The 26,221-nt window shown below is 37.2% G+C and overlaps 2 protein-coding genes across 3 annotated transcripts in view; both read left to right on the forward strand.

Moving 5' to 3' along the window:
• Positions 1 to 13,148, forward strand: part of wdr36 (WD repeat domain 36) — a 58,104-nt gene extending 44,956 nt beyond the window's left edge. Inside the window, exon 23 of the mRNA XM_088629358.1 lies at positions 12,849 to 13,148. Coding sequence (XP_088485484.1) covers positions 12,849 to 12,998 — 150 coding nt within the window. The 3' untranslated portion in view covers positions 12,999 to 13,148. The remainder of the gene's footprint in view (positions 1 to 12,848) is intronic.
• An 8,188-nt stretch (positions 13,149 to 21,336) lies between these two features.
• Positions 21,337 to 26,221, forward strand: part of camk4 (calcium/calmodulin-dependent protein kinase IV) — a 187,194-nt gene continuing 182,309 nt past the window's right edge. Inside the window, exons 1-2 of one of the 2 annotated variants that reach the window (XM_088629361.1) lie at positions 21,337 to 21,441; positions 21,639 to 21,801. In XM_088629361.1, coding sequence (XP_088485487.1) covers positions 21,686 to 21,801 — 116 coding nt within the window. In that variant the 5' untranslated portion in view covers positions 21,337 to 21,441; positions 21,639 to 21,685. Of the gene's footprint in view, positions 21,802 to 26,221 lie in introns of both variants that reach the window. The other variant, XM_088629360.1, reaches the window with a different exon arrangement.

Consider the following 26,221-nt stretch of genomic DNA (forward strand, 5'->3'; position numbering starts at 1 on the left):
TTTTATCATTAGGACATCATTATATAAACCCCAGTGAGGTTGTTTTTTACATACAGAATGTGTGGAAAGCTAGGAAGATGCAGAACACACACACACACACACACACACACACACACACACACACACACTATATGGCTTGTAAGAACATAGTTATGGCTCAGTGTTGTATACAAATTAATGCTGCGACACTGCCCATTTTGATTTTTCCATTACCTGAGCTAGATGCTCTGGATATTTCCATTTCTGCCTTATTTAAATGACATTTTATCAAATATAGCACAGCTGTCAAGTATTTCTTTTTGTAATTAGTTAAAGAAAAGGAATGTATTAATTATTCATCAATGTAGGTAGATGTTAAAATAAAAGTATTTTACTTTAAGGTATAAAATGAGAGCTTGTGATTCAATTCCTTTTCATTTTGGTGTTATTTACACTTAAGATTAGTTTTAATTTAAGTTTAAATTCAAATAGCTTTACCTGTTTTGTTTTCTGCCATGAGCTACCTGACAAAATTCTACATAGACCTAATTTTTTAAAAACAAAATACCTACTATAATAAAGTAACCCCCTCCCTCCACAAAAAATATGAAATGTTTGTCATCCAATAGAAGATGTTTTCCTGGCATTGTGTTACTGTCTAGAATAAATATTTATTTCTCGAAAGACAACGAGCATTCTATGTATTGCAAAGCAATTTAGGAAACTTCCTAGAAAAAATGTTCTTTAAACTTCCTAGTAAACATAATGGTTCTCTCATATTAACACTAGCTGAAGATCATTGATTCTCAGATGAAGCGAAAAATAAATTAATTTTTGTTCTTTACTTGCTTTAATGAAATGCAGTTTTGTTTGTTTGTCGAGACTGACATTTAGCCCTTTTTTCTTACCAGAACATACTGTAAGTGTTTGTGAAAAGTGGTTCTGGTGGTAAAGTGTCTGTTTAACTCAACAAAAGATATTCACAAATTTTAATGGAAGATGGAAACATAACACAATAGTTTGGCATGATGGTACATGCTTTTACGTCATTACTTGCAGCAATGGTTCCATACACTAAACAGAAAACAATAACAAACAAAAAACAAAACCTTTTACACTTTGTAAAACAATTCTAGAGGAAACCACAGCGGCTACAGTGCATTTTGGCTGTCAGTCTTTTTACAGGAAATAATGAGTCATTTGCACAGTGTATCACATGTGCAAGTAACGATGCATTTCCTCTAAAGTAAGGATTCTGAAGTATAGCTACCAATTGTGTAAATTGGAAGAAAATAAACAACATAATTACAACTCAATTACGATAATTGAGCACAGGATCCAGTTTCCTGAAGTGTGTTGTAAATAACAGTACTCTAATGAGCACTTGAAATCTGCTTGGTTCAAGAGCTTAAGTAATTAGCAAGAAGGTATAATAAAGTAAAGTATGCACTAAGAGGTCAGGTTCAACAAAACCCAGCAGATGCAATGTTCGATGTTTTAAGTTTGAAAATCACTGCAGCATCTTCTTTTCTTACTTTTGCATTTTGGGTATTTGCAGAAATACCCAAAATGTTACCAGTAAATGGTCTGACCTGTTTATTAAGCACACAAACATGCAAATTGTGCTTAAACATCCATCACTGAATATATAGGATAAAGTCACTAGCTTTTTGGTGGCCACATTTGACAGTCTTATTTTTCTAATTTCTGAGCATTTCATTTCATTTTAATACAATTATAATGATAATAAAATTTCAATACAATTAAAATGGTAATTAAATTATCATCAAAACTTCAAAGCTCTTTAGGTTGTTAAGATGTTTCCTTCATATTATGCATACTTGATGTTTGTACAGTGTAGTATGTTTTTCCAGATGAATCTAAAGACCCATTGTTTCAACAGTCATAAGTGAATTCTGACTGACTGAATTCTGTTCCAACTCAACATTTCTGTTTTGCTGGAGTCTAGCTTACAGCCTATTCCTTTGCAATACACCATTTGGGTTCCTTTCTTTTGTTAAATTGTCTCCATAATGATAATGATTGTGTATTCCCACTTGATGTCATTGGGAAGATTTTTAGCACATGAACTGTGAACTGAATTTGTACGTTTACAGACAGATTTTCTGTATCTGTAAAGGAAAATGGTTTCATGCATATTGGGTGGTCTTTCACCATACTGCATGAGAAGAACTTGGAACATATGGTCAATGCAACCAGTGAGTTTGTCAGTAGAAAATAGTGGAAAATTAAGACTGGCGAAGTCAATCTTTTGAATCCAGCTTGACCATGCATTTTACATGCTGAATAAAAAAAAGTCAGAGCACCTTATAAACAGTCAGGAACTCACAATAGCTGCAGAAAATGGTTGTCAAAGCATCTAAGATGATTATGCAGTGTGTTTGGTGAGCTTAATGGATAACAGACTTAATTCAGCTGTTGTCTCAAAGCGGTAAGCACACAAATACTTTTGCATTCTAAAATGTACTTAAAGAGAATGTGTCCCAATATTTGTGTTCATCATTAAAACAGGTTCTGCTTAAAGTATAGAGCAACTTCATCCCAAGAGTAAGTGAAATATTATTTTCATGATTCAGCAAATCAATTAAAAAAATAGTGAAAAAAACACTTTACAAAATGAATAAAAACAACAGAGTCCTGTAAAGGAAAATATTATAAACTTTATTTTATATAGCGCCTTTAAAGGTGACTTCTCAAAGTGCTTTACAGAATGAGAACAACAATAAATGAAAAGAATACACAAATATTCTATACAGATACAGATAAAACAGAATTACAATATCCAGAGGAGACCATGGATGGTGGTACTAGGAAGAGCAGAGGGGTGAAGAATGGAACCAGTTAAGTAAAGGCTCTTCTAAAGAAGAAGGTTTTGGGTCTGGATTTTAAGGAGTTTAGAAAAGGTGACTCTCTGATATCCTTGGGCAGAGAGTTCCAGAGCTTGGGGGCATAACAGGAGAAGGCCCTGTCGCCCATACAATGTAGACGGGCTTGGGGGACAGTTAGGAGACCAGAATTAGAAGAGCGAAGGTTGCGAGGTGGGGAGTAAGGCGATAATAGTTCAGACAGGAACAAAGGTGCCAAGCCATGCATATATATAGGTGAGCATGAGGATTTTAAAGTCCACACGGAATTTGACAGGAAGCCAGTGCAAGGACTCCAGGATAGGAGTAATGTGATCACTTGCACTAGACCTGGTCAGGATGCTGGCTGCTGAATTTTGGACATACTGCAGTTTGTTCAATGTAGATTTAGATACCCCAGCAAGTAGAGCATTACAGTAGTCAATTTGAGAGAACACAAATGTGTTGATTAGCTTTTAAGCCACTGTTAGTGATGGCATAGGGCGTAGTGAAAAAAAGATGTTTTGACAATATGCTGCACATGTGGGTCGAATGTTAAACCAGAATCAAATATCACCCCAAGGTTTTTCAGTTTAGACTGAAGCTCAAGTACCGAACCATCTACAGATAGGGTTATAGGATTGGCCTTACGAAGCTGATGAAGGAAATTTTGAGTCATCCAAATTTTGAGTCAAAGATGCAATTAGATAGAATAGAGACAGCCACATTAGTGTCAGGTTTGGTATGGATGTATATTTGAGTATCGTCAGCGTAGAAATGATAGCTGAGGCCATGTGATCTTAAAAGCTGACCAAGTGGAAACATGTAAATGGCGAAGAGCAAGGGGCCCAGTATTGAGCCCTGAGGAACACCAGACTTAACAAGACCAATTTCAGACCTATACCCATTAAGATAGACAAAGTGACAGCGATCAGTGAGGTAAGACTTGAACCATTTGAGAGCAGTGTCAGAAACTCCAAACACAGTCTCAAGACAAGAAAGTAAGATGTTATGGTCAACAGTGTCAAAAGCAGCACTGAGATCAAGAAGGATGAGTATAGAAGGAGAACCAGAATCAGAAGCTATTAGAAGATCGTAAGTGACTTTGATCAGGGCAGTTTCTGTGCTGTGATGTTGACGGAAGTCAGATTGGAGGGGTTCGAAAAGGTTATTTGTCATGAGGTGGTAATGTAACTGAAATATGACAGCACGTTCTAGAATTTTTTCTAGAAAGGGTAAGTTGGAGATGGGGCGAAAATTGTTAAGATTGTTGATAGCCATGTTAGGCTTTTTTGGCATGGGAGTAATGGCAGCAGTTTTGAGGACCGTTGGTACAACGCCAGTGCTCAATGATTCATTTATAATATTGTGGACAATGGGACAGAGAGAAGAGAAACAGGACTGAAATAAAGTGGTGGGAATGGGATCCAAAATAGATGTAGTGGGTTTCATGTGTGTAACTAATTTATTGAGGGAGCTGAGTCAAGAAGAGAGAAGTTGGAGAGAAGGGAACCAGAAATGTTGGATAAGGAGGGAGGAGGTATGGAAATGATATGCGTAGTGGAGAGAATGTGATGCCGGATTTTGTCGATCTTTGAGCTAAAAAAATCGAAGAATGCATTGCAAAGTTGTGATGAGGCAGGTAATGTGGTGGGGCAGTTTGGCTTTAGCAAGCTGTTGATGCAGAAAAGATGTCTGGGGTTTTTATAGTGATTTTCAATGATGTGAGAGAAGTAGGTAGGTCTAGCAGTTTCTATAGTAACCTTATATTCAGATAAGTAATCTCTCCAAGCCTGATAATGTACATTTAGGCCAGAAAGACGCCACCTATGCTCACATTTGCGAGAGGCTGCCTTCATGGATCGCAGATGGTCATTGTACCAGGGGGCAGGGCGAGAGAAGGAGGGTTCGAGTTTTTAAAGGAGCAAAGGTGTCGAGGGTAGATAAAAGAGCACTGTCAAGTAATTGTATTTTGTCCTCTAGAGGGTCAGAGGTATAGGAACAAGATAAGAAGGACAGAACAGAATTTGCAAACCTTGGGTGATCAGTTGATCGCCAGTTGTGGGAAATTTACAGAGCATGAGGGGGAAGTGTTAGAAACAGGTAATTCCAGATTGAAAAGAATAGCTAAGTGGTCAGAGAGGCCTAGATCAAGGGAAGAGCAGTGGGAGACAAAAGAGTCATTGGCAATGATTAAATCTAGGGTGTGTCCTTTGTTATGTGTAGGGGTACAAACAAACTAAGTAAGATCAAAGCATCCCAATAGAGAAAGGAAGTCTTTAACCAGACTAGAAGATCCTGAGTCATTCTGTATATTTAAGTCCCCTAGAATAAGGATCATTTTAAACTTAAGGCATAAGAATGAGAGTAAATCAGCAAACTCACCTAAGAAGGCTTCGCTGGGTATGGGTGGTCTATAAAATGTGGCAATGATAGCTGATTGGGGAATAGAGACATTTAAAGCAAAGCACTCAAAAGAAGAGGGAGGAGGTATAGCAATAGGACTTAAATTGTAAAAAAGGTTGTGAATAACAATGATGCCCCCGCCTCTGCCTGAAAGACGCAGAAGGTCAAACAATCCATATCCAAGGGGGACTAGTTGGTTAAACAGCAGTCCATCGTTTTGTCCGTGCCATTTTTCTGTTAAGCACAGAAGGTCCATTTTTGTTCTTTGATAATGTCACAACAAAAGAAGAGCCATGTTGTTTATGCAGCGGGTATTGAGTAGCGCTGATCTGGCCGGTCTTGGGGATTCAGGGGGAAGCTGAGTGCGCTCCAGGTGTGGTAATAAGAAAATATTTTTTAGGTTGGCGCCAGTACAGGATGGCCTTATGGTTGTGCGCCAAAAGGCAGGGAAAGAAACTTCGCTGGCAGACGAATGAAAGAAGCGGAGTCCTGTGCTGCGATGGATGTAGCAACTAAAATCCTAGTAATACGGCAATAATCAAATGTGTCTTTTACCAGGAAGTAGTTTTGTTTTAGTTGAAGAAGTTGCAGTGCAGTGTACCTCAGAGACATGATCGATGAATCCAAGAAGACGGTGCAACAAAACGGGAAGGAAATTCAGAGTAAGGCAGTAGCAGGTAGTGAAAGTCTTCAGTTGAGCAATTTCACAATGCAAGTGGAAGTCGCATTTGTAAATTGCAACGTGGAACGGATCACGTGAAGTGGATAAAAATAAATAATTAGAAAAAAATACTAGACCAAGAGAAAAGTGGAAGGGAATATTGTCATATAATGGGCATTATATGTAAACTGCATATGCCTTTAAGAGAGCTGTGTTAAGACAATAATTCCTGTATTCTGTGAAATGTTCTAACAAAATGTTTTTATGGCACTGGTGCAGGCAGCAGGTTGAATGTTATGTCAAGATGCAAAGAAAGCTCCCACAGTAAAGCTTAGTTTCTTTTCGCGATAAACGTGGGTAGATATTTATTCATACTTCCTCACCTCTTTTTACAAATATCGCAGCGGAAAGGATTGAAAAATATGATTATGAAAAATTCTTAAAGCACTACATTAGCAAAAGGGCTGGTAAGGATGAAGTAAAACATATTTGGGATATCAATTGGAAACCTCTATACAAAGAAAAGAAAATGGCCTCAGGCAGTGGAAGGTCAAAGGTTTATATTAAATAGTATTAGGAAAAAGGTAAAAGTGTTTTGTGTGCTTGGAGCACTCAAGGTTAGTAACCTCCCAGGGTCTCATAGTATCTCCCAAATTGTACTCAAGGAAACACAAGATATTATTCAGAAGGTATTGACGCAACTCTTCCATCAGTTGCTTCAGATAAGTATAGTTCCCATTGAGAAATGATAATGTAGTGCCCACCTGTAAAAAGGGTGATAAAGCTATACCATGGAATTATAGACTTGTAAGTGTAATTGCTATACATGTAACATTAACAACTACTAAAGCTAACTTAGAAGGTCACCTAAATATATATCATATGTTAGATAATAGAGTGGTTTTGGAAAAGGTAGGTCTTGCATAACTAGCTTGGTAGAATTCTTTGAACAAGCAGTAATGGTAATGGGTATACAGAGCATATGCTATGGTGTCTTTAGATTTTCAATAGGCTTTTGATATAAGTTTCTTATTAAATATTAATGAAAATTGACTATATGGAATGTCTTGAAAAAAGAAAGAACTACTGGAGGTATGCAATCAGCAAAGATCAAGTTATCCATAACAACATCAGTTGATGACAGAAAAATCATTAGAGCTGTGATAAAAAAAACTGAACGAGATTACAGACAGTTGCCAGACTGGGGGTGAAAGTATCTCAATTCACTGTGCACAGATTGCTTTGAAAGAAGTATAACAAAAGCCAAACTGCAAGATGCAAATCTCTCATCAGCACTAAAAACAGAAAATCCAGATTAGAATTTGCAGAGAAGTACAAAGAAGAGATGCAACAGTTTTGGAATGGTGTTTTATAGACAGACAATACAAAGATAAACCTTTATCAAAGTGACAGAAAGGAACATGGAGAAAAGAGAGAAAGTGAGGAACTACAAATGATCCTAAGCACACCACCTCATCTGTGAAGCATGGTGGAGGTAGTGTGATTGCTTGGGTGTGCATGGCTGCCTCTGGAACTGGCTCACTGATCTTTACTGGTGATGTAACTGATGATGCCTGCAGCAGAGTGAATTCTGAAGAGTACAGAAACATCTCGTCTGCCCGAAAAAATCCCTCCAAACCAATTGGGTGTCATTTCACCCTGCAGCAAAACAGTGGTTCAAAATGTACTGCACACCTAACCATGGAATTCATCAGGAAAAACAAGTGGAAATCTTTAACCTGACCAAGTCAATATGTTGATTTAAAATCTGTTCAGTATGCATTTTACTTGTTGAAAAAAACACTAAGGTAGGAAACCTGTTATGTCACAATCAAGTAAAGACTGAAAATGTCTGCAGATAAGGTTTGGCAAAGCATCTCAAAGGAACATGTCAAGAATCTGGTTGTTGGATATAGACTTGAAACAGCCATTGCATGCAAGGAGTATGTGACCAAATACTAAATGTACTCTAATTTAGTTTACTTTCATTTGTCCTAATACTTTTGCTGACCTGAAATTTTGGAGGAATGAACACAAACATATTTTTGGTTGAACATGCATGCATAAAATATCCTGAAATAGAAGCTGGCCATTCTATACTTTTGCCTCATCTGTTGTCCCAAAAATTTCAATAGCACAGCAAAAATGACTAATTTCACTTCACTTTCCCTTTTCACTGTAGGTATATATTGCCAATAAATTAGTCATCTTGACACATTATTTATTTATTCTAGATAATTTGGGGCTGCTGCTCTGGAATCAGTTCAGATTCAACCATATACATTTTGGGGATTAAAGGGAATGTTTTAGGCTGAAGAGACATAAATTCCTAATCTAGAATAGAGAAGGTTATGATGGAGCCTGATACTTTTTTAAAATCTTCAAAAGCAGTGACAAAGTCAACCCAATGAACATCTTTTGATAGTGCATTTAAAACTAAGAACAGGAGGCACGTCTTCACCCAAAGGGTTGTGGGAGTATGGAACAAGCTTCCTAGCCATGTTGTTGAAGCCTACACCTTGGCTTCTTTCAGGAACAGCTGGGTGAGAGCTTTTGATAACTTATCTACCAACTATTAAATGAGCTAGAAGAACTGAATGGTATTCTCTCATTTTATGATTTTTGAAATGATTGGTTTGAACAAAGGTTTATTGAATAATGTTTTTGTTCTAATATAGTCAATTGTATGAATGTAAATATAAAAAATTATCCAATTAATAAGTACAACATTGTACTCATTAATTTTATGATCACAAATACCAATGTTTTGAGTGTAAAAGCAAAAGTATGTTTAAAATTTACTGCTCCAGTATTTTTGGAGAGCACTGTATTTTTTATGATTGGGTTTTTAGTAATAGTAGAAATTTAGCTTTCAATAGTGGATGTAAATATGGTTGTGGCCTGAATTCTTGCACAAGAGATTAATTTAAAAATCATTGTGATGTTATGTACCAGTTTCAGGTGATGGGAAGTTGATTCTGAGCAGTGACAAACAACCTCTTTGGATGGTGTCTCTTTCAGCGAGATAATCAAGGGTGCTGAATGAGAAACTTCCACACAGGTGAAAGAGAAAGAACATAACACTAGCTGTATTAGAAATATTTGACATCTAAGTTAAGTGTGATATAACATTATAGATTGAAAGATCAAATCTTGTAGGCGCAGTGCTGAAAGTGAAACCATGGAAAAAACAGGAAACAAGCCTCTTCCTATACTTTCGTCCAAGGCAATAACTAACTGTGGAGCATACCAGTTTTCTAGGTTCACCTCTCCTGTTCATTCTCTATACAATTGATTGTGTTGCCGGTGGTCAAAACCAATTCAGTTATTCTGATGATTGCACCTCTCTTACTCTGATGAATGATAATAATGATCCAAATCTATATTAGAAGGTTGTAGACAGTTTGGTTGCATGGTGTGACCAGAATGTCTTGATTTTAAGTATAGAAAAAAGGAAGAAAATGTCTTGCTCTAATAAAGTACAGGAACAAATTTACTTTTTTTCACAGATTATGGGTTTCTGGACAAGTAGTCAGATTCTGTCCATGTTTTGCAGTACTGCAGTACAAAGTGTCACAGCATGGAATTGCCGTCTGGCATACCAGTCTCTCTGTGCAACAAAAAGCCAAGGTGTCAAGAATCTTGGGGATGTGTTTTAAGTTAGTGAGGCAGCATCTTAAACACAGCTTTCAAACTGCTTACATTTAAGAATATGCTGAGACTAGCTGTTAGTATCTCCTCTGACACCCCACCTGATCTGCATGAAGAATACCATTGAGACCTTCAAACAGACATTTTAATGTCCGTCAAGGCAGACTTGACAAAATGAGCAATTTCTTCATTACTGCTCAGTCAATAAATGAGTTCACAATAAAGGAGTATTGATTTATGAGCAAGTACAAACAGTGGTTTAAGTGCAATAATGAAGGGGTAATGTGCAATTACAGGAGCTTAGGGAGATTATTGGGGAGTCAATTTACAGGTTCTGGTATAATTGTGTGGATTTCTGTAAGAGTGGTATGTAAGAACTATGTATAGGTTGATGTCTTCTATGTAATGTTTTTTTGCACTGTTTGTAGGTTTTTGTAAGCCTCGCTGTGTGTAAAACATAGCAGCTTAGATGCAGAACTAATTTCTGAGAAATTGTATCTGTCATATCAAAACGATTTTTAAATGGACCATTTGTTCTGCTGCAATAGTAGTTTTTTACAACAGATGGCAGTAGAACAACATAGTCTCAGTTCTTGCAGTCGCATGCGACCAAAAAAAGAGGATATCCATCATATTCTTTGTATTCTATTCTAAAAGGGAGAACATGGTGCATGTGTAAATTGGTTGAGACATGGTTTGGTGTTGGCTCTAATTGGAAGTATACAGAACTGTTTTACTGTGTTCATAATACAATTTTCATTTTTTAAACATGATTTTGTTACGTTGTGAGAGTATTAAAGTCTGATTTGTAGTAGCGATGAGCCAAGTTGGAAAGGAGTTTACTTTAAATGTATAACTTGTTGAACTTAAGAAGTGAAGGATATACAACCTTTATTACTTGAAGTGTTGTGTAGAGAAACAAATCACTAATTTGAGAGTCTTGAGAATGGAAGCTTTGAAAGAGGTCTATAGAAAACTATTCAAGTCACTAATTGTTTTGTCAGCAGCTGTAAAAAGGGTCATGTTTAAAAGGCATGCGGTCTTGGAACCCAAAAGGGGAGAGGAGAGCTCAATTTGTGCTTTGAATGGAGGTATGAAACCCCAACCTTGACAACAAGTTGTTAACATAACAGAAAACACACATGTCCATGCAAATCCTCAGGCATTGTTTCATCAGCATGGGGAACAATAGAACAAATGAAATACTACTCCCTTTTTATGATAGTAAATGTCAGTTTACTGCTGCAGTGGCAAGCTCAGATGCTAGCATGGCCCCTGTCCAGACTTTTGGAATGGTGTGGTTTAAAGCACCAGACCAGGCTACAGGGCTTTGGTTGTTTATGGTAATAGCACTTCATAGTGCAGAGATTTTTACTGAACCATATGGAAGCCACATGAAAAAATGGCACTTCGCCTGTCTCTGTGTGGGGAGCAATTTGGGCCACTGGACGGTCACAGCTGGTATTCAGTGTTGGAGCAGAAAACTCCGAATTCTCCTAGAGACACTTCCATCTGGCTGTGCCAGTGATCATGCATCCAGAGAAGTGATTTTTTGGAAAATGGTGGCCCAGCTTACACCACCAATGCGGTGCAAACTTGGGGAAAGAGCCCAGTTTTTAAAACTCTGAAGTGTTCCAGTAAGTTACTGTACATGATCACTATTGTGTATATGTGGTTTCCTTTTGATAAAGTCCTATGAAAAATACCCTGGCAAGCCCACATCGTGGGAAACACTCGGTTATTGTGTCAGGAATGTTCCAGATCACTGGTTGTATGTACACATTGAGCCTAAAACAGAGCAGTAGAAAATGTTAAGCTTTGTTTTGCAGAGGCAGCAGGTTTCCTTAGGTCTACAGTTCTACAAGTTTCTGTAATACAAAAATCCTGAAACTGATCTATTTCAGTCATGTCTGAAAATGTTTTTAAAGTTGATTTTTGCCTACTTGGTGTGAAATCCAGAAGCAGATGCATACATTCGTGTTTTAGTTTTTCAAGCAACTAATGTGTCAGTTAAATAACAGGACCAAGTAAAGGTTTATTCCACACTGAAAAGAGAAGAAAAGAAACACAGCGTTTTTGGCTGTGGAGCCTTCTTTGGGTGTGTGTGTCCACAGCCTAAACATTGTATTTATTTTCTTCTCTTTTCAGCATGGAATAAACCTTTACTTGTTCCTTTGCAGCCTACTTATGCTCACACAGCTACCTACTTGAACTACTTCAGTCAAATATCAGACTTGGTAGATTTAAAAACCATTAAAATATTACCAATCAAGAACTGCTTTCCATACATGTTCCTGCAGTGATCTTAATTTGTTAAATATTGTTGTTTTATTCAGCTAACTGAACCATGTAGTGACACTTTTCCCAACACACAGCCTCTAATAAAATCATAGCAGGAATCCTATTCCACAGACAGCTTTAAGTCCAATCAGATCTCTTAAAACACCCTTGTGGCACAGAAAGCTTTCTCTTTTTACACCAGGAAAGTAGTATGTGTATTCTGGAAGTTTCAAATACACACCCCCTCTAAACAAGCAAGTTCCTTGCTGCAGTTTTACAGGTAGATTTAAATTTGCCCTGTTAATATAAAAAAGTGGTCGGTTCTACTAATTTCTAATATTGGCTTCTGTTTCAAAGTATATTTTCATCTTTGTTTACTGTATTTTTAAAAACATTATCGAACAAGGCCATCGTTTACATGTTCATGTGGAAATTAAATGGTTGGGTAACGATTGGGTTCATATCTTTAGTGTGCAAACTTTGATAACTTAAAAATCAGTCATGATGATGTCTGTAAAAAACTTCCACTTATTATTCTGTAAATAACTAAACTCCCACTTACGTAGTTAATTTTTTAGTAAAAAATTATTTTGTTGATCAGCTATACTTAACGTTCTGTGCCAATTTACTAAAGCATTAAACTGACTATGGTTTTAAATTTATAATTTTTAAATTAAATTTACTATAAGGTTTTTTAATAAGCAGGGTTTTGTGCATGGCGGTGTTCTATGATTCAAGCAGTTTAGGAAGGGCTGCAAAAAGCAGAAGCCATTCGGTCCATCTTGCTGTCCTTTACTTCAATCCCCCAGGTGCCCACATGAATAATATGGCTGGTTTTGTTCCAGGACCATAGCTATGAATGTCAAGGAAGCAACCTTACTTTTAGTCTTAAATGTAATTCCTTTCTTGTGAGCTTGTATTTTGTATTTTTAAATTCAGTTTCATAAAAGGTTTACAGCTAAAGCAGGGTTCTGTTCTGATCTTTACCTTTGCTTTCCTTTTGACAGTTACACCTTCGATTGATTTCAGAAGAGCCAGTGCTAATGGATTTAGCACGTGAAGTATCTACAAGAATTGAAGAAACATGGACGAACATGCAGATGCTTTTCAACAAGAGCTTGTGCCTGCTGGCGTACATGAAGAGTGCTCTGCTATAAGCTTTCTCACTCATTTTCCATTTTACCGAAGAATATCACAGCTGGATATGTATACGTGACACATGGAAACTTACCATTACAGTCGTTGGTATTTTGCCAGTCAATATCATATGCTTTTATATCTCATTAAAGTTTAATACATAGCCATAATGGAGTGTTTATTAATTGTGACAGTAATGCTCAAAGGTAAATATATAAAGTCCTGCTTCCAAACAGTTTTGCCTGGGGTCACTTCTGAGGATTCCGTTCTTAAACAAAACCTAATCTGTTCGTTTTTCATGAAACCCTAATGATCTGCAGGAAATGTTTTCCAGGTTTTTCTGAACAACCAAGGCATTTTAGTGACAGGTTGTACAAAAAATATCAGAATTGTTTTATGTCCTCCTACATATATCATTTGGTGCGTTTAGTTCTTGATTATTAGACTGAGTGGGAGAGCTGTCAGCAGCTGTAGGAGCCAAGTAGAATGGAGACCACAGCTTCAAACCTTGTTAGCTGGCTTTGAATCACAATAACTTCTCACCTCTGCAATGGGTAAAGCCATTATAAGAAAAGAGAAAGTACTGACTTTTCTTGTAATTGCATCCTGGTTTCAGTGTAGCATAGTAATGAAGCAGCCTCCATACCTTTCTGAGTCAAGCAAGGAAAACAGGAAAAGTGTCCTTTGTGTGCACAGTTTCCTAACATTCTCCTCTCCTCCACTGCACCTGTTTTAATACAGTTTTAATTTTAATGTTTTCTCTGTAAGACATATTTTTCTTGCATGTTTTCAACAGTACCAACTATTAACAATTCAAAATTATTTTGTATGATTTTATGTCAGTTGTTCTGAAGTTGAACCTGAAGAACACTCTCATAATTATAAATTTAATTAAATTAGCTGAGGTAGGTTAGGCATCTCCAGGGAGATGTTGTTTTCATGAATCTCATTTGAAATGTTTAGAATAGTTCCTGTAGTTTTAACTTTCATTGTTAATGAAGCACAGCACTGTTATTGAAACTGAATAGTGGCTGACATCTGCTTTGGTAATGTGCTCAATAGAGGCAAAATAATTGGTTATAGTGCTGTGGTTATCTTCTATCTAGCTAACATAACATTTTCAGAGCAGTACCTGTTGAGATTGTCTCTATTGGTCTTCATTTTGGGAGAGGTATTGGTTTGTCTTTACAGATCACGCTATATACTGTAATTCTGTATTAGCACATACTGTAAGGAAGGAGGAGACCATTTGGCCCATTTAGTATGTTAGGTAGTTAGGAGCTAATTTCCAATTAGACCGAAGGTCTCATCTAGCCATTTTTAAAAGAATCCAGGTCTCCCACATCCCTTTAGGTAAGTGTTAAAGTAGTATTGCAAAGAAGTTTCTAATATGCAAAAGAACACGTACAGGTTTATTCCATGCTGAAAAGAGAAGAAAAGAAACACAATGATTCAACTGTGGAGCCTTCTTCAGGTTTGGGTTTCGCAAACCTGAACAAGGCTCCACAGCTGAAACATTGTGTTTCTTTTCTTCTTTTTTCAGCATGGAATAAACCTTTGCGTGTTGCTCTGTAGCCTAAGCAGGCTGACGCAGCTGCCCACTTGAACATGTTTCTAATCTGTTCATTTACAGTGTTATCATCAGCATTTACCTGCCATAGTTTCTCAATGCATATGAGCCAAATGTAGTTTACGTTTTAGTACATGGTTTACATTAAAACAATTGAGTGCAAAAGACTTGACATCGTGTTAAACTTTTTAAGTTTCTTGTACCTATGTTAAATCACTCTTTTTCTGTGGGAAACCCACAAATAAAATGGGTACAGTTAATAGTATTGTTTAAGCCCGGGCATCTTGATTTTGTCCTATCTGTGGCTTGATAAATTAATATCTTCAAGATAAACCAAAAATGTATGCTTTTCTTTGGAAAAAAAACCCCATAAACATACTATAACGCCATTTGAAAATACAAATTGGAACTTATGTGCTGAGATGAAGTGGAAGTTGATGCCGTCTTGTACTTGTAAACAGACAACAACCAATATTCTTGTATAGTTTGAATAAGCATGACTGAGTGAACTGCAGCCTGGTCATGATGAGGCTTTCTCCCCTACAAGATGGATATAGCAAAGGAGCTTTTGCAAGACTGGCAATGGGGAGAAGGGATGGATAGGATGCAGTAGTGATCAAGAATGCATCTCCAGAGGCAATAGAGCTACATTTGTTAATGCCTTTGTAGTGTTCTCTCACGAGGCACCAGTTCTGTAGGGTTTGGGCATTTACGGGGACAATTATTAATTGGCTTTAGAATCCAACCTTGCGATATAACTCAACGCACACACACAGGTACTAATACACAAGAATACATTTTTTAATACATAAAATATGCATATAAACCTAACAGATCTTATCGTGAGGGTTATCAGAATACAAAAGGTATATATTCAGTCAGTTACAAAGAGTTACATATATCAAGAGGACATACGTTCAGTATATCATTCATTTAGACCGTTTCGTAAATGAACTTGGTTATAACTTCTACATTAGATACTCAAAACAAGTACATAACTCTTAAGAATTAAATTGATATCAACTGGTTAGGATAACAATTGAATTCTCGAGCTGTAATGCAGTGAAGTTGAATACTCATCCAATCTTTGTGGATTCAGATCTCCTGTGGGCACAAAGAAACTGTTGCAGGCTGTTGCTGTCCAATCCGCGCTCTCTGGCTTCGGTGCCAGGCTGTGCTGTGCGGCTTGCGACGGTGTGCAGTTGATGCTCACTGACCGGCTAGTTAGTGTTGGCTGAAACTAGCAAGAGTTTGTGCACAGGAGAAAAGATGACTGTGGGTCCCAGCAGGTCAGGAAGAAGATCAGTTCGTTCCTGATGAAGCGCTAGTTCTGAATAGTGATTCAGCTGTCCACAGTTCCGACCTGTTCACGAGGCTTGCTGCTGATGCTAACCTCAGGTGGATCCTCTGGTTACTCATGGCAACCTCTGCTCTAGACTCTTAGAACAATGGAAAGTTCTGGCACTCGGACAGGCTCCTTCTACAGGCTCTCTGTTGCCTGTTTTTACCTGGAGGAACTTCAGCTTGTTCATTGGCTGAAAGTTTAATGGGCATCAGAGTCCCACGTGGGTTACTCAGCCCTACCAGTCCCTGATAGGTTGATCAAGTTGAGATATGAGTCACTTACTCCTGACACCTAGGAATGCAGTCCAGATGTCCATCTGGCACTCCCTAGACAGATAGGCGCCAATGGATGACCATTGATCATGATAGCCAGGCTTAGCTAAGTGTATCCCCATTTGGGAGCTGTCCCTTATCAAAAGAAAACATCTTTAAATCAGCCTGCATGAATAGTTTCTCTGTGGCTGCACCACAGAGATGAAGAGAGAGATGGGGCCTCATTTGGGAAAGCACAGCAACACTTAATTCTGTCTTATTAACAAGCATTGCCGCTACACCTTGTTTGTGGACATGAACTGGTTAGTGCCACACACTTAGGTAACTTCCCAGATTAAATTGTATTCTTGCTATGGACTGCTTTTTAGCCTCTGTAGTCCTCAAAGAATTATGTTTCTGGTTGGAAAGCCTGCAAATACCATACATTCCTTTGGTTAGCTATACACCTTGAGGCAGATAAAGTCTGGGAACAATGAATTTAAAAGTAGATGAGGTGACATCCTCCTGCTATGACCTTAATTGAGTTTGTTGCTTCTTTTGCCCTTTCTCAGCTGATTTAAGTTTTAACAGTTGGAGGGTCTACGTAATATCCCCATGAAGCCTGAAGATAGCCAAATATTTGATAAACGTATTGAGATTAAGTAATCAGAACAGTAAAGGAGCAGATTGATATCAGTGTATGAAAACTGATCTTCCATTACATTTTGGTTATCTGAATTTCTGGATAGGTTGATATGAAAGCAACATTTCTCCTTAAATATGTCTTCTTCTGGGACTTTTACATATAAAAATATTTGATTTGATGAAAAAAATGTTTTATTCTACTTCATAGTACAAGTCACCATTCAGAGCAAGTTGTTCTTCTTTCATGTTATTACATGTTAGTATTGATCCTTTTAGCCCAATATAAATAAGAAAATTATATAATCGAATTGAGAGTGTGTTTTATATACAACCCAATATGTGATATTATATAATGGACATGAAAAGTTAATGTAATTTGGATTAGTTTTGATTGTAATATATTTTTGGAAAAGTTATCTATTCAAAAAAACATAGAAATCCGACTTTAATGCAGTGCACCCGATGTATTTCTTTTTCTAACGTGTAATTTAAATTTGTACCTTTTGTGCTTCAGTTAATCCTTAGTTTCGTATTTGTACTGATGAGAGCTTTTCTTTATCTGCTTCATATTTGACCCCTTTTTCACAAAACAATCTACAGTTTTGTTTTTATAATGTTTGCCAATTATCCAAATGTTGTGAAACTTCTTGAAAGTGATAATTTCCATTTTCACCAAACAATCTAAAATTCGACATTTTTTTATTGTTGCTGTAACAGGAGATAAATCTGCCTTTTACATAATCGGTGACAGCTGTTTAGTACTTGGATTACTGCAGTAGCATTAAAGCTGTATTTCACATTAGAGGATTTGTTCTTTTGTTCCAAAGTACAGCTGTGTTCCTGAAAAAAATCAATATTTTTCTGATGTTTTCTTTCAGTATTGTAATTCTCTGTTAATAGCCACACATAACTGGTTGCCTCTGCAGTTTTACAATGTGCTGTTTTCGCATAGGCAACTCTCAGGATTGTGTTAAAAAAATTCCAGCTTCAATTTCTGGAACGTGAATGTGTTATCCCAGCAAGTACTTGCAAGTAATTTCAGATTTTTTATACAATTATTTCTCTGAAAACAGAAACTACTATTTTTATCAGCAAACACCTGTACATGTGCTATGCCACCATAGCATGTACATTTTGTTTGGAGACTTGTTACAATTCTAAAGGGCTCAAATGTCCTGAGAATGAATCTTCCATTAGGCATTTATATGTTGGAAAGGGCATGAAGGGTTTTAAAGAGACCTTTTTTAATGGGCTGGATAGGTAGGAAAGCAGGTTCTGTTAAACAGGAACTTAAAGAGATGGCAGCGCTCTGTGAGCTTCACAATGCTTGTGCTTTACTTGAGATTTAAAAATGCGGTCTTACTGAGGCTTTATAATGTGAATTAGTCCTCAAATACTGATTCAACAAATGCTGAAGAGGAAATTGTCAAAAGGTTCTTGAGTGCACACAGTACCATGTACTATGTAGGTACATAGCCTTCCCTTTAAAAGAAAACGGAAAGCATTGTGCATTGTCCTTTCTAGTTATTAATCATACAGTAAGAGGTTGTAATATACCTGGAGGAAATGTTGAGTTCACCTTCCTGTTTTGTATTCCTTTCCTCCTCAGAATGAGAGGTTGATAATAGGTGTGGTTAGAAATGTGCGGTTGTGAGTTTGCAGACGATGATTACATGCATGCAAATATTGTAGGTTTGCCATTTTTCAGTGAAAGAGAGCTCTTAAGGCCGTGGAAGGTATATTGCAGTAGGAAGCTATTGGTGCATCCAGGAACCATTCATCAACTATCATTTGATTCCAGCATTGCTGCCATCTGACAGGGAGCCTCCATAATCAACCATGTGTACTGGATCAACAGGGAAACCACTTCAGCACATGATTCCACACAATGTCATCGGAGCCTGCTGCTCTAAGACAATCCCTAAACTTCAGACAGGACTGTGCGGAATGTCGATATTTCTGGGTAGTTTTGATTTAAGTCCCTTTCTTGACCACACTGCAATTATTGATGATAATGATGATGTTATCCGGTCAGTCGGATCCGACTCTCGGTGATTCTATAGGCCATCTCTCGCCGCGCTTTCCGGTCTTGGACTTTCGCTTTCAGCTGTTCTATGCCTAAGCCAGTGTCCATTTTGATGGCGTCGAGCCACCGTGTTCTTTGGTGGCCTTGTCTTGACCCACTGAAAATAAGTGAGCCGGAGTCTGGTGATCTTTCCCTCAAGCGAAATTTCTATCTTGATGCTCTCCAGAACCTCTTTATTGGTGACCGTTGCTGTCCATGGTATCCGTAACAGTCTTCTCCAGCACCATACCTCGAAAGCATCAATCCTCTTTCTGTCAGCTTTTTTCAGGGTCCAGCTTTCACACCCATACATGATATGGGGAACACAATAGCATGGACCATTTTGCATTCGGTTGTGAGGCTGATGTCTTTGCTCTTCCAGATTTGGTGCATGCTCAGCATTGCACTACGGCCTAATGCAATTCATCACCTGATTTCAGGGCTGCAGTCTCCAGTTCGGTCGATCATGGATCCCAGGAAGCAGAAAACCTTGACGCATTCGATCTGTTCATTATTGATGGTTATTTTGACTGCTCCATTTACAGCTGTTGTCATGATCTTTGTCTTTTTGATGTTGAGGTTGAGACTCATCTTTTCACTTTCCTTTTTGATTCTTAATATGAGGTATTTCAGGTCATCTTCCGTTTCCGCCAGTAATGTTGTATCATCAGCATAGCGGAGATTATTAATATTTCTGCCTCCAATCTTCAACCGATTTCCGATTCTTCCAGATCTAATTTCCTCATGATCATTTCTGCGTAAAGATTGAAAAGAAAAGGGGACAGAATACAGCCTTGTCACACACTTTCTCAATTTTGAACCATTCGGTGTCTCCATGTTGTGTTCGAACAGTTGCTTCTTGGTCTTAATAAAAGGATCTTATCAGCTGGATCAAGTGTGCTGGCACTCCCAGTTCTTGCAGGGCCTTCCATAGCTTATCGTGTTCGATGCAGTCGAATGCCTTACTGTAGTTGATGAAGCAAATGTAGATGTTTTTCTGATGTTCATGAAATTTCTCCATAATCCACCGGAGATTTGTGATATGGTCACAGGTACCACGACCTCGTTTGAACCCCGCTTGTAAGTCAGATAGTTCTGCTTCAATGATTGGTCGCAGACGCTGCTGTATGATCTTCAGAAGGACTTTGCTCGCATGTGGAATCAGGGCTATTGTACGGTAGTTGCAACAGTCCCTTGCGTCACCTTTCTTAGGCAGTGGCAGAGGTAATTATTCATACTGCAATTTAAAGAGGGACAAGTTTTTAAATAAATTAAATTGTTTTTAGCATTTTAACCTCTTGTTAGATTGTCTTGTCTTGGTTAATCTGAATTTGTATGAATTGAAAAACAATTACATTGCTCTTATACAACCAGGGGAGGGCACACTAAGATCTCTGTGTGATTAGATTTAGCCATGTGCTTTTTATGTTTTGTAATACAATTATTTGTAATGTTTGCTATGTTACACAGTTGCTTTTTCTATAGCAGAAGCATTGTTTTGACAGTGCAAATTTCTTTATTGGTGTGGTTATTTAAAAAGAACTATAACATTTTGTCTTTGAAAATACAAAAAATATGGTAAAGTGTTGTTCCAGTGTTCTGTTAGATTTGCATAGATGGAGGTAATTTGGTGGAAGTAGTTTTGGATTTTACATGACTTCAATAATTTAAACATCTGTGTGTGCATCCTTGTTCACAGGTGCAACTTGTTTACAGACCACATATTCAGCCTTACTGATGTAAAGATTTAAGATAACCCATGCATTTCTTAACATCTAATAAAAATTAGCTAAATCTTTTTAGAGTGATTTTAAGAATGCAATAAACAGACCAACAAATATATAAATGCGTTTTAAAATGATATATCAGAACAACATGCTTGATTTTTCTTATGTTTTTTGTTGATGTTGGGGAGATGAGTGTTTTACAGACTCATTTAAATCAATTCATATTATATTTATCCTTAAAACATAAGTTTGTAATCGGACAGAATTAAGACCAGGCAAAATTTGTTTTCTGATTTATGTTTTAAATGGAGAAAATTTAGTTATCCTGGTGTCCGGGCCAAATTTTCACCCTCGACCTTTACTGTGGCCTCCAAATTGTCCACCTGTGTGATTGGCTTGCACTTGACCTGTGATGGACTGGCGTCCAGGGTGTACCCTGCCTTGCGCTCGTTGCTTTCCAGGTAGGCTCCGGCTTCCCGCAGCACCGTATGGTATAAAGCGGTTTGGCAAATGACATCACATGACATGGAGAAACACACGTAAATCTTTTCACCTATTAATTTACTTTTAAAAAATCCTAAGCAGTTTTGTTTTTCCGTGCGACAGCAACGTGCATGTTGCAATTAGTGTGCAACTATTATGTCGTGTTGAAACGTGATAGAGGTACGTAAGGTTACGTCACATTGAGACACTGTGACTTCAAAGGTTAAGCGGTTTTAAAATGTCTTGATCATTCTTACTTGGTCGGCTTTAAGACCCAGTAGAGACGCAGCTCTTAACGCAGACTGCACTATACCTCCACAAGAGCTTCTGTTAAACTCGATGTATTCAGGGAAGCAGCGCAGGAGTGTGACAGCAAGGTGACAGACATACGAAGTCCTTCTTGATTTCATTATACTTATCTTAACTTTCATTGGGTTCTGATAGACAACAGACGTTTTAATGATTCATTTTTGTCTTGGTTGCCTTTTTTATTCAGTATTTATTTGCCGTTCGTAGTTTATTCTCAGGCTGGCGTTTTCTGCATGTTTGTAATTCATTAAATCTTGGAATTCAGTCACACTGGAGATATCGCTAGCAGGCTATCTGTTTGAAAAGCCGGGAATGCTGAAAGTCACCATGCCCTCCTCAAGACCGGGAGCTGCTTCGGAATACTGGATAGACGGATCGAACAAGGAGACACTGGCTGATTATTATGAGCTGGAGTCTGAATTGGGACGGTAAGTGCTTTATCTAAACACTGTACTGTGAGCTGATAGAAAACCTTCGTCAAAATTAATACCTTTCTGAATCAGACAAGAGACACTGATTTTGTACATCATTATTTGCTTACATCATTATTTGAGTTTGTATTCCCGTTACAGCAAATTGAACCATCTGCTCACTATAGACGTGTTAAGCCTATGGTTGATAAAAAAAAAAACATGCCGTGTGAATGTAAGAGTTCCCTTATTTATTTTGTGTGAAATAGACATCTGTGTAATATATAGCTGTATTACTTGTTCTTCTGAACTACTCAACATCTCAAAGCGTTGCACCCTTTCAGAGCTGTTACCACAGTTTCCTGAGTCTGCAAGTGCAAGTGCTCATGAGGATGCTGTTGGTCGGTTCAGTTGCGGAGACAAACCTGCAATATTTTTTTAAGCAGCTTGTGCCTTCATACACATGCATTATACGATGCATAAAGTGTAACTCTCAACGATACTAAGAAATGCACGTTAATTGAGATTTGCAATATTTAGGGGTCTGTTGAATTCGTAGAATTAAATATTAATTTGCTTTATGAATTCAAATAACTTGGAGGCCAACGAATGGCTAAAATTTTAAAAAAGTAAGCCCAAACTACAAGTTCTAGTTACAATATAGATAATGGAATGGGTTTTAATGTTATAGTTTAAAAAATACACCTACACCCATTAAATAAGAGCATTACGTGACATATTTGCTCATGTTTAAACTAATTAATATTATGATTATGTTGGGGGCAATCTACTTTTTTTCTATTTCTTCTTGGTTATTCTAACAAATAAGTCAAATTGTTTTTCAGTTACAGCAGTCCAATCAATGTATTGGCAAAGTATTCTAATTTTATCAATTTAATTTTAGTTTTTTTTTGGATTCATATGAATTCATATGAATAAGTATCTCATTAAGATTAGACAAGTTAAATAGTTTCAAACACACAGGGTGCATGTTTGAATAAATATATAATTTTATTCTTGGCTAAACATGTCCACACGTTGTTACATGTTACTCTTGCCACTGGAGTTTCCTCTTCATAGTGTTAGGTAATGTTACTGATGGAGCATCTTCACAGGCACCATAATCATGAAAAATGGAAGCAATCACGCCTTTTCTAATGATCAGTCTGCATTTAAAACCTTCCTTCCACACCAGGCAGGATATTGAAAACCACTACATGCTTAAAATCAAACAGGCATACACCCAGTTAGCAGCATTCTCCTCCTTAGTTGTATCTTGCGCTGAACAAAAAACCACAAACAAAATCTCACATTGCAGAAACCAAAACACACTTGCTACAGTATGTGCCTGCAATGGGTGTAAAACAACCCTATAAAAACATGACAAATACACGCCGGTAGTCCATTTTACATGAGTGATTGGTTCTCATAGAGCAGCATTTACCAAAGCAAACTTCAACATTTTTAAAATCAGAAGGTTTTTTTTTTTTATTCCACATGTAAAACACTTTGAAAAGGTGACCATTATGAATTTTCTAAACCTTTTGCTTGCTTGACTATCATGGATTTAATTTTCAGGGTTTTATAAGAACATTAATACCAGTTCCTGTAGAGCCACAATGTAATTCTGGTTGATGGTCCATCCAACATTGGTTGAGTTAACGATAAATTGGACAAACTCGAAGTTTGTATACATGTTTGTAAATACATTACAGGTACTGAGCCTGCAATTAAACATGTTTTCAAATTAGGAAAGAGTCTTAAAAACATTAAAGATCCAACAAGGAAATTCTTATGAGCTTGGGATAGAATACAATGGTGGAAGACCTATCTGTTCTTGGGAAACAAAATTTGACAACCCATTAATGACTCAGGGAATTTGCTGAGCAGGGAAATGCACTGGTTTCTCAACAGCATGTCCTTCATTCTTAAGAGTAAATGGGCAAACTCTGTAACAAATTAATTTCTGTAAAAAAAAAAATTAAGTGACCTCTCAGAATACCAGAACAGTGAAATTCTATCACACTGAAGTCACTTCCTTCTCTAAGATTAGATTATGAATTTCATACTGTGTTGAGATATTTGGTGATATCTGTATACTTCAGAATCTCTTCAATCACAATGCTAACATGCTGTTAGTTTTTATGTCTGCCTATTTGTAGCCTTATATTTCTAATTCAAATTCCCTAGTGTTTGCAAGATAGCTGATGTATGTATTTGCACGGGTCAAAAGTTTAATACAGACCCAAACCTAAACTGAAGAATTTAACCCAAATTGGGCATAGTGTTGTGACACTTAGTTTTGACCTGATCAGATCCCAGATTGTATCAAAATAATTTTTTGATGAATGAATGCATTTGGATGGGTGCATTTCTTAAGTATTCTTGAAGCGTGAAGTTAAATCACGAGCAAGGGATTAAGCGGTAGAATTACCACAGCATTTCTATAGCATAGGTGTCCTAAAGAACATCAACATAAACACATTAAGGGGTTAAATATGCCATTAAATATTGTAAATATCGTTTTACCCTACTAGTTCATTTTTACGATTTATTTATAGAATTTGAAAATATTGAATAGCTGTAATCCCAATGTTCATTTTGCCTTTAATCTTTGATCAAATTCTTTAAAAAACTATGGCCACCATATGTGGTGCAGTTTCTACACAGTGCTATTATTAACTCTGTATGGTGGTTTTTAAAGTAACATTGAAACGTTAAGGATATGAATTTTCTACATTTCTGTTTGATAAAACTCTTACTGAAAGGGAAGGTAAAAAATGTTACCATAGTTACAGTGCAAACATTCTATATATAACTGGACATACTAATAACTGGACATAATATGATAAGAGTCTGAAATAATCAGTGATGATGAGTATATTTGTACAATCCTTCAGTGGTTTCCAAGGAAGAGAATGTTCAGTTAATTGGCTGTGTTTTATAAACACTAAATAATTTACCTGTCAGAAAAAGAAAATCGTTGAATGAAGCAGTCTCTTAAGCATTAATTTAATTTGTCAAACACACAGATAAGATGGACTCTTTAATTTTCTATGGGCTTGTCCACGGAATGGGGGCTGCATAGGGTTGTTGGTAGGTCATTGGACTTGTAGCTGACAGATACCGCAGTTGTATACCCTTGATACCCTTGACGTGTTTTACCTCATTTTCTCGAGTGTCTCCAGATGTGTAAGTGGTATCCAGCAGTGCTGGGGAGTAATCTGTGTGATGCAGTGGTATGCCATCCAGGGGTGGAGGCGTATGATCTCTCTTTCATTTAAAGCCACAGGGATCAGGATGAGTTATGGCCTGATGAGCTGTTGTGGCTGGCATGGGTTTTACCTTTTACTGTTCAGTAAAAGAACGCAAACAGGTGGACAGATATGTTTAACAAGTATGTATCGTATGGTGATAAATGGATTAGAATGCTTGTCAATAACTGGGATGCAGAATTTTTCTAGATTCCTTGAATTTCTTGTTCAAATTTCACATGTTGCCCGAGCAATTCTTTCTTCAACCTTATTTAGGTGACTATTTTAGGCTGAAAATATTTGGTTATATAATTGTGATATCACGTTTTTCAGAGGATAAGAAGAATCAAATTCTAGCTCACCTAGAAGCAGACCCCTGAAGTTTTTATTTCATGAGACAATTACAGGTGCCCAAAATGATAGCAACTGTGAATACAGTGGACCACCCATAATTTATAACACCTCTCCAGGATTGATTTTTCTGAATGACCTTCATAACTACTTTCACAGTACTCCGTGACCTATAGAATCAGTAGGATGAGTGCCTGCACCTTTCTAAGATACCTGAGTGAATTCCACGCTCATCAGCCAGGTCAGCATTCATCTTGCTTCCAGACACAACCAGACTCAACTACAGTATACTGTAAGTGGACTGAATAGTACATGTGCTGCAGTAAGGTTGACTAAGCTTATATGCTCTTTATTGGTAAATCAGGATCAATATCTCTTGGACACCAGAGATAGTCAGGTTTTGTTCTTCAGTGTGAACATCAAACCCCAATATTGAGAGTGAGCTCATCAAAGCATGAGATAACATTCCACAAGGTCAAACTCTTATTAGGTCAGTGATGGATCAATGCAATACAGCCAGTGCAGCAAGGGTTGGGGATACCTGCTTCTGAAACTATGGCTTCTTTATCTGACCTTGTTGTCAAGGTAGTGTGCTCAAACAGGATAATTTTGATTTATGCAATGTGCATGATGAGGTGTAGTATGATTACAGTATTTTGGACTACATTTTTAAAATCTAATGTCATATGTATTATTTATTTTTACAGGATGTATAAAACAGTCTTCCTGGCATTCTGAAATGTTCGCATTAATGTAAGATAGAATGTAACATACGGTACTTGAAATGTCTCATTTGCAAAGGTGCTCCAAATGCTTGAAAATGTACACTTTTT

This window comes from Lepisosteus platostomus, chromosome 4 (genome assembly GCF_059453375.1).
Source record: "Lepisosteus platostomus isolate fLepPlt1 chromosome 4, fLepPlt1.hap1, whole genome shotgun sequence".
In the NCBI taxonomy this organism is placed as follows: Eukaryota; Metazoa; Chordata; class Actinopteri; order Semionotiformes; family Lepisosteidae; genus Lepisosteus; species Lepisosteus platostomus.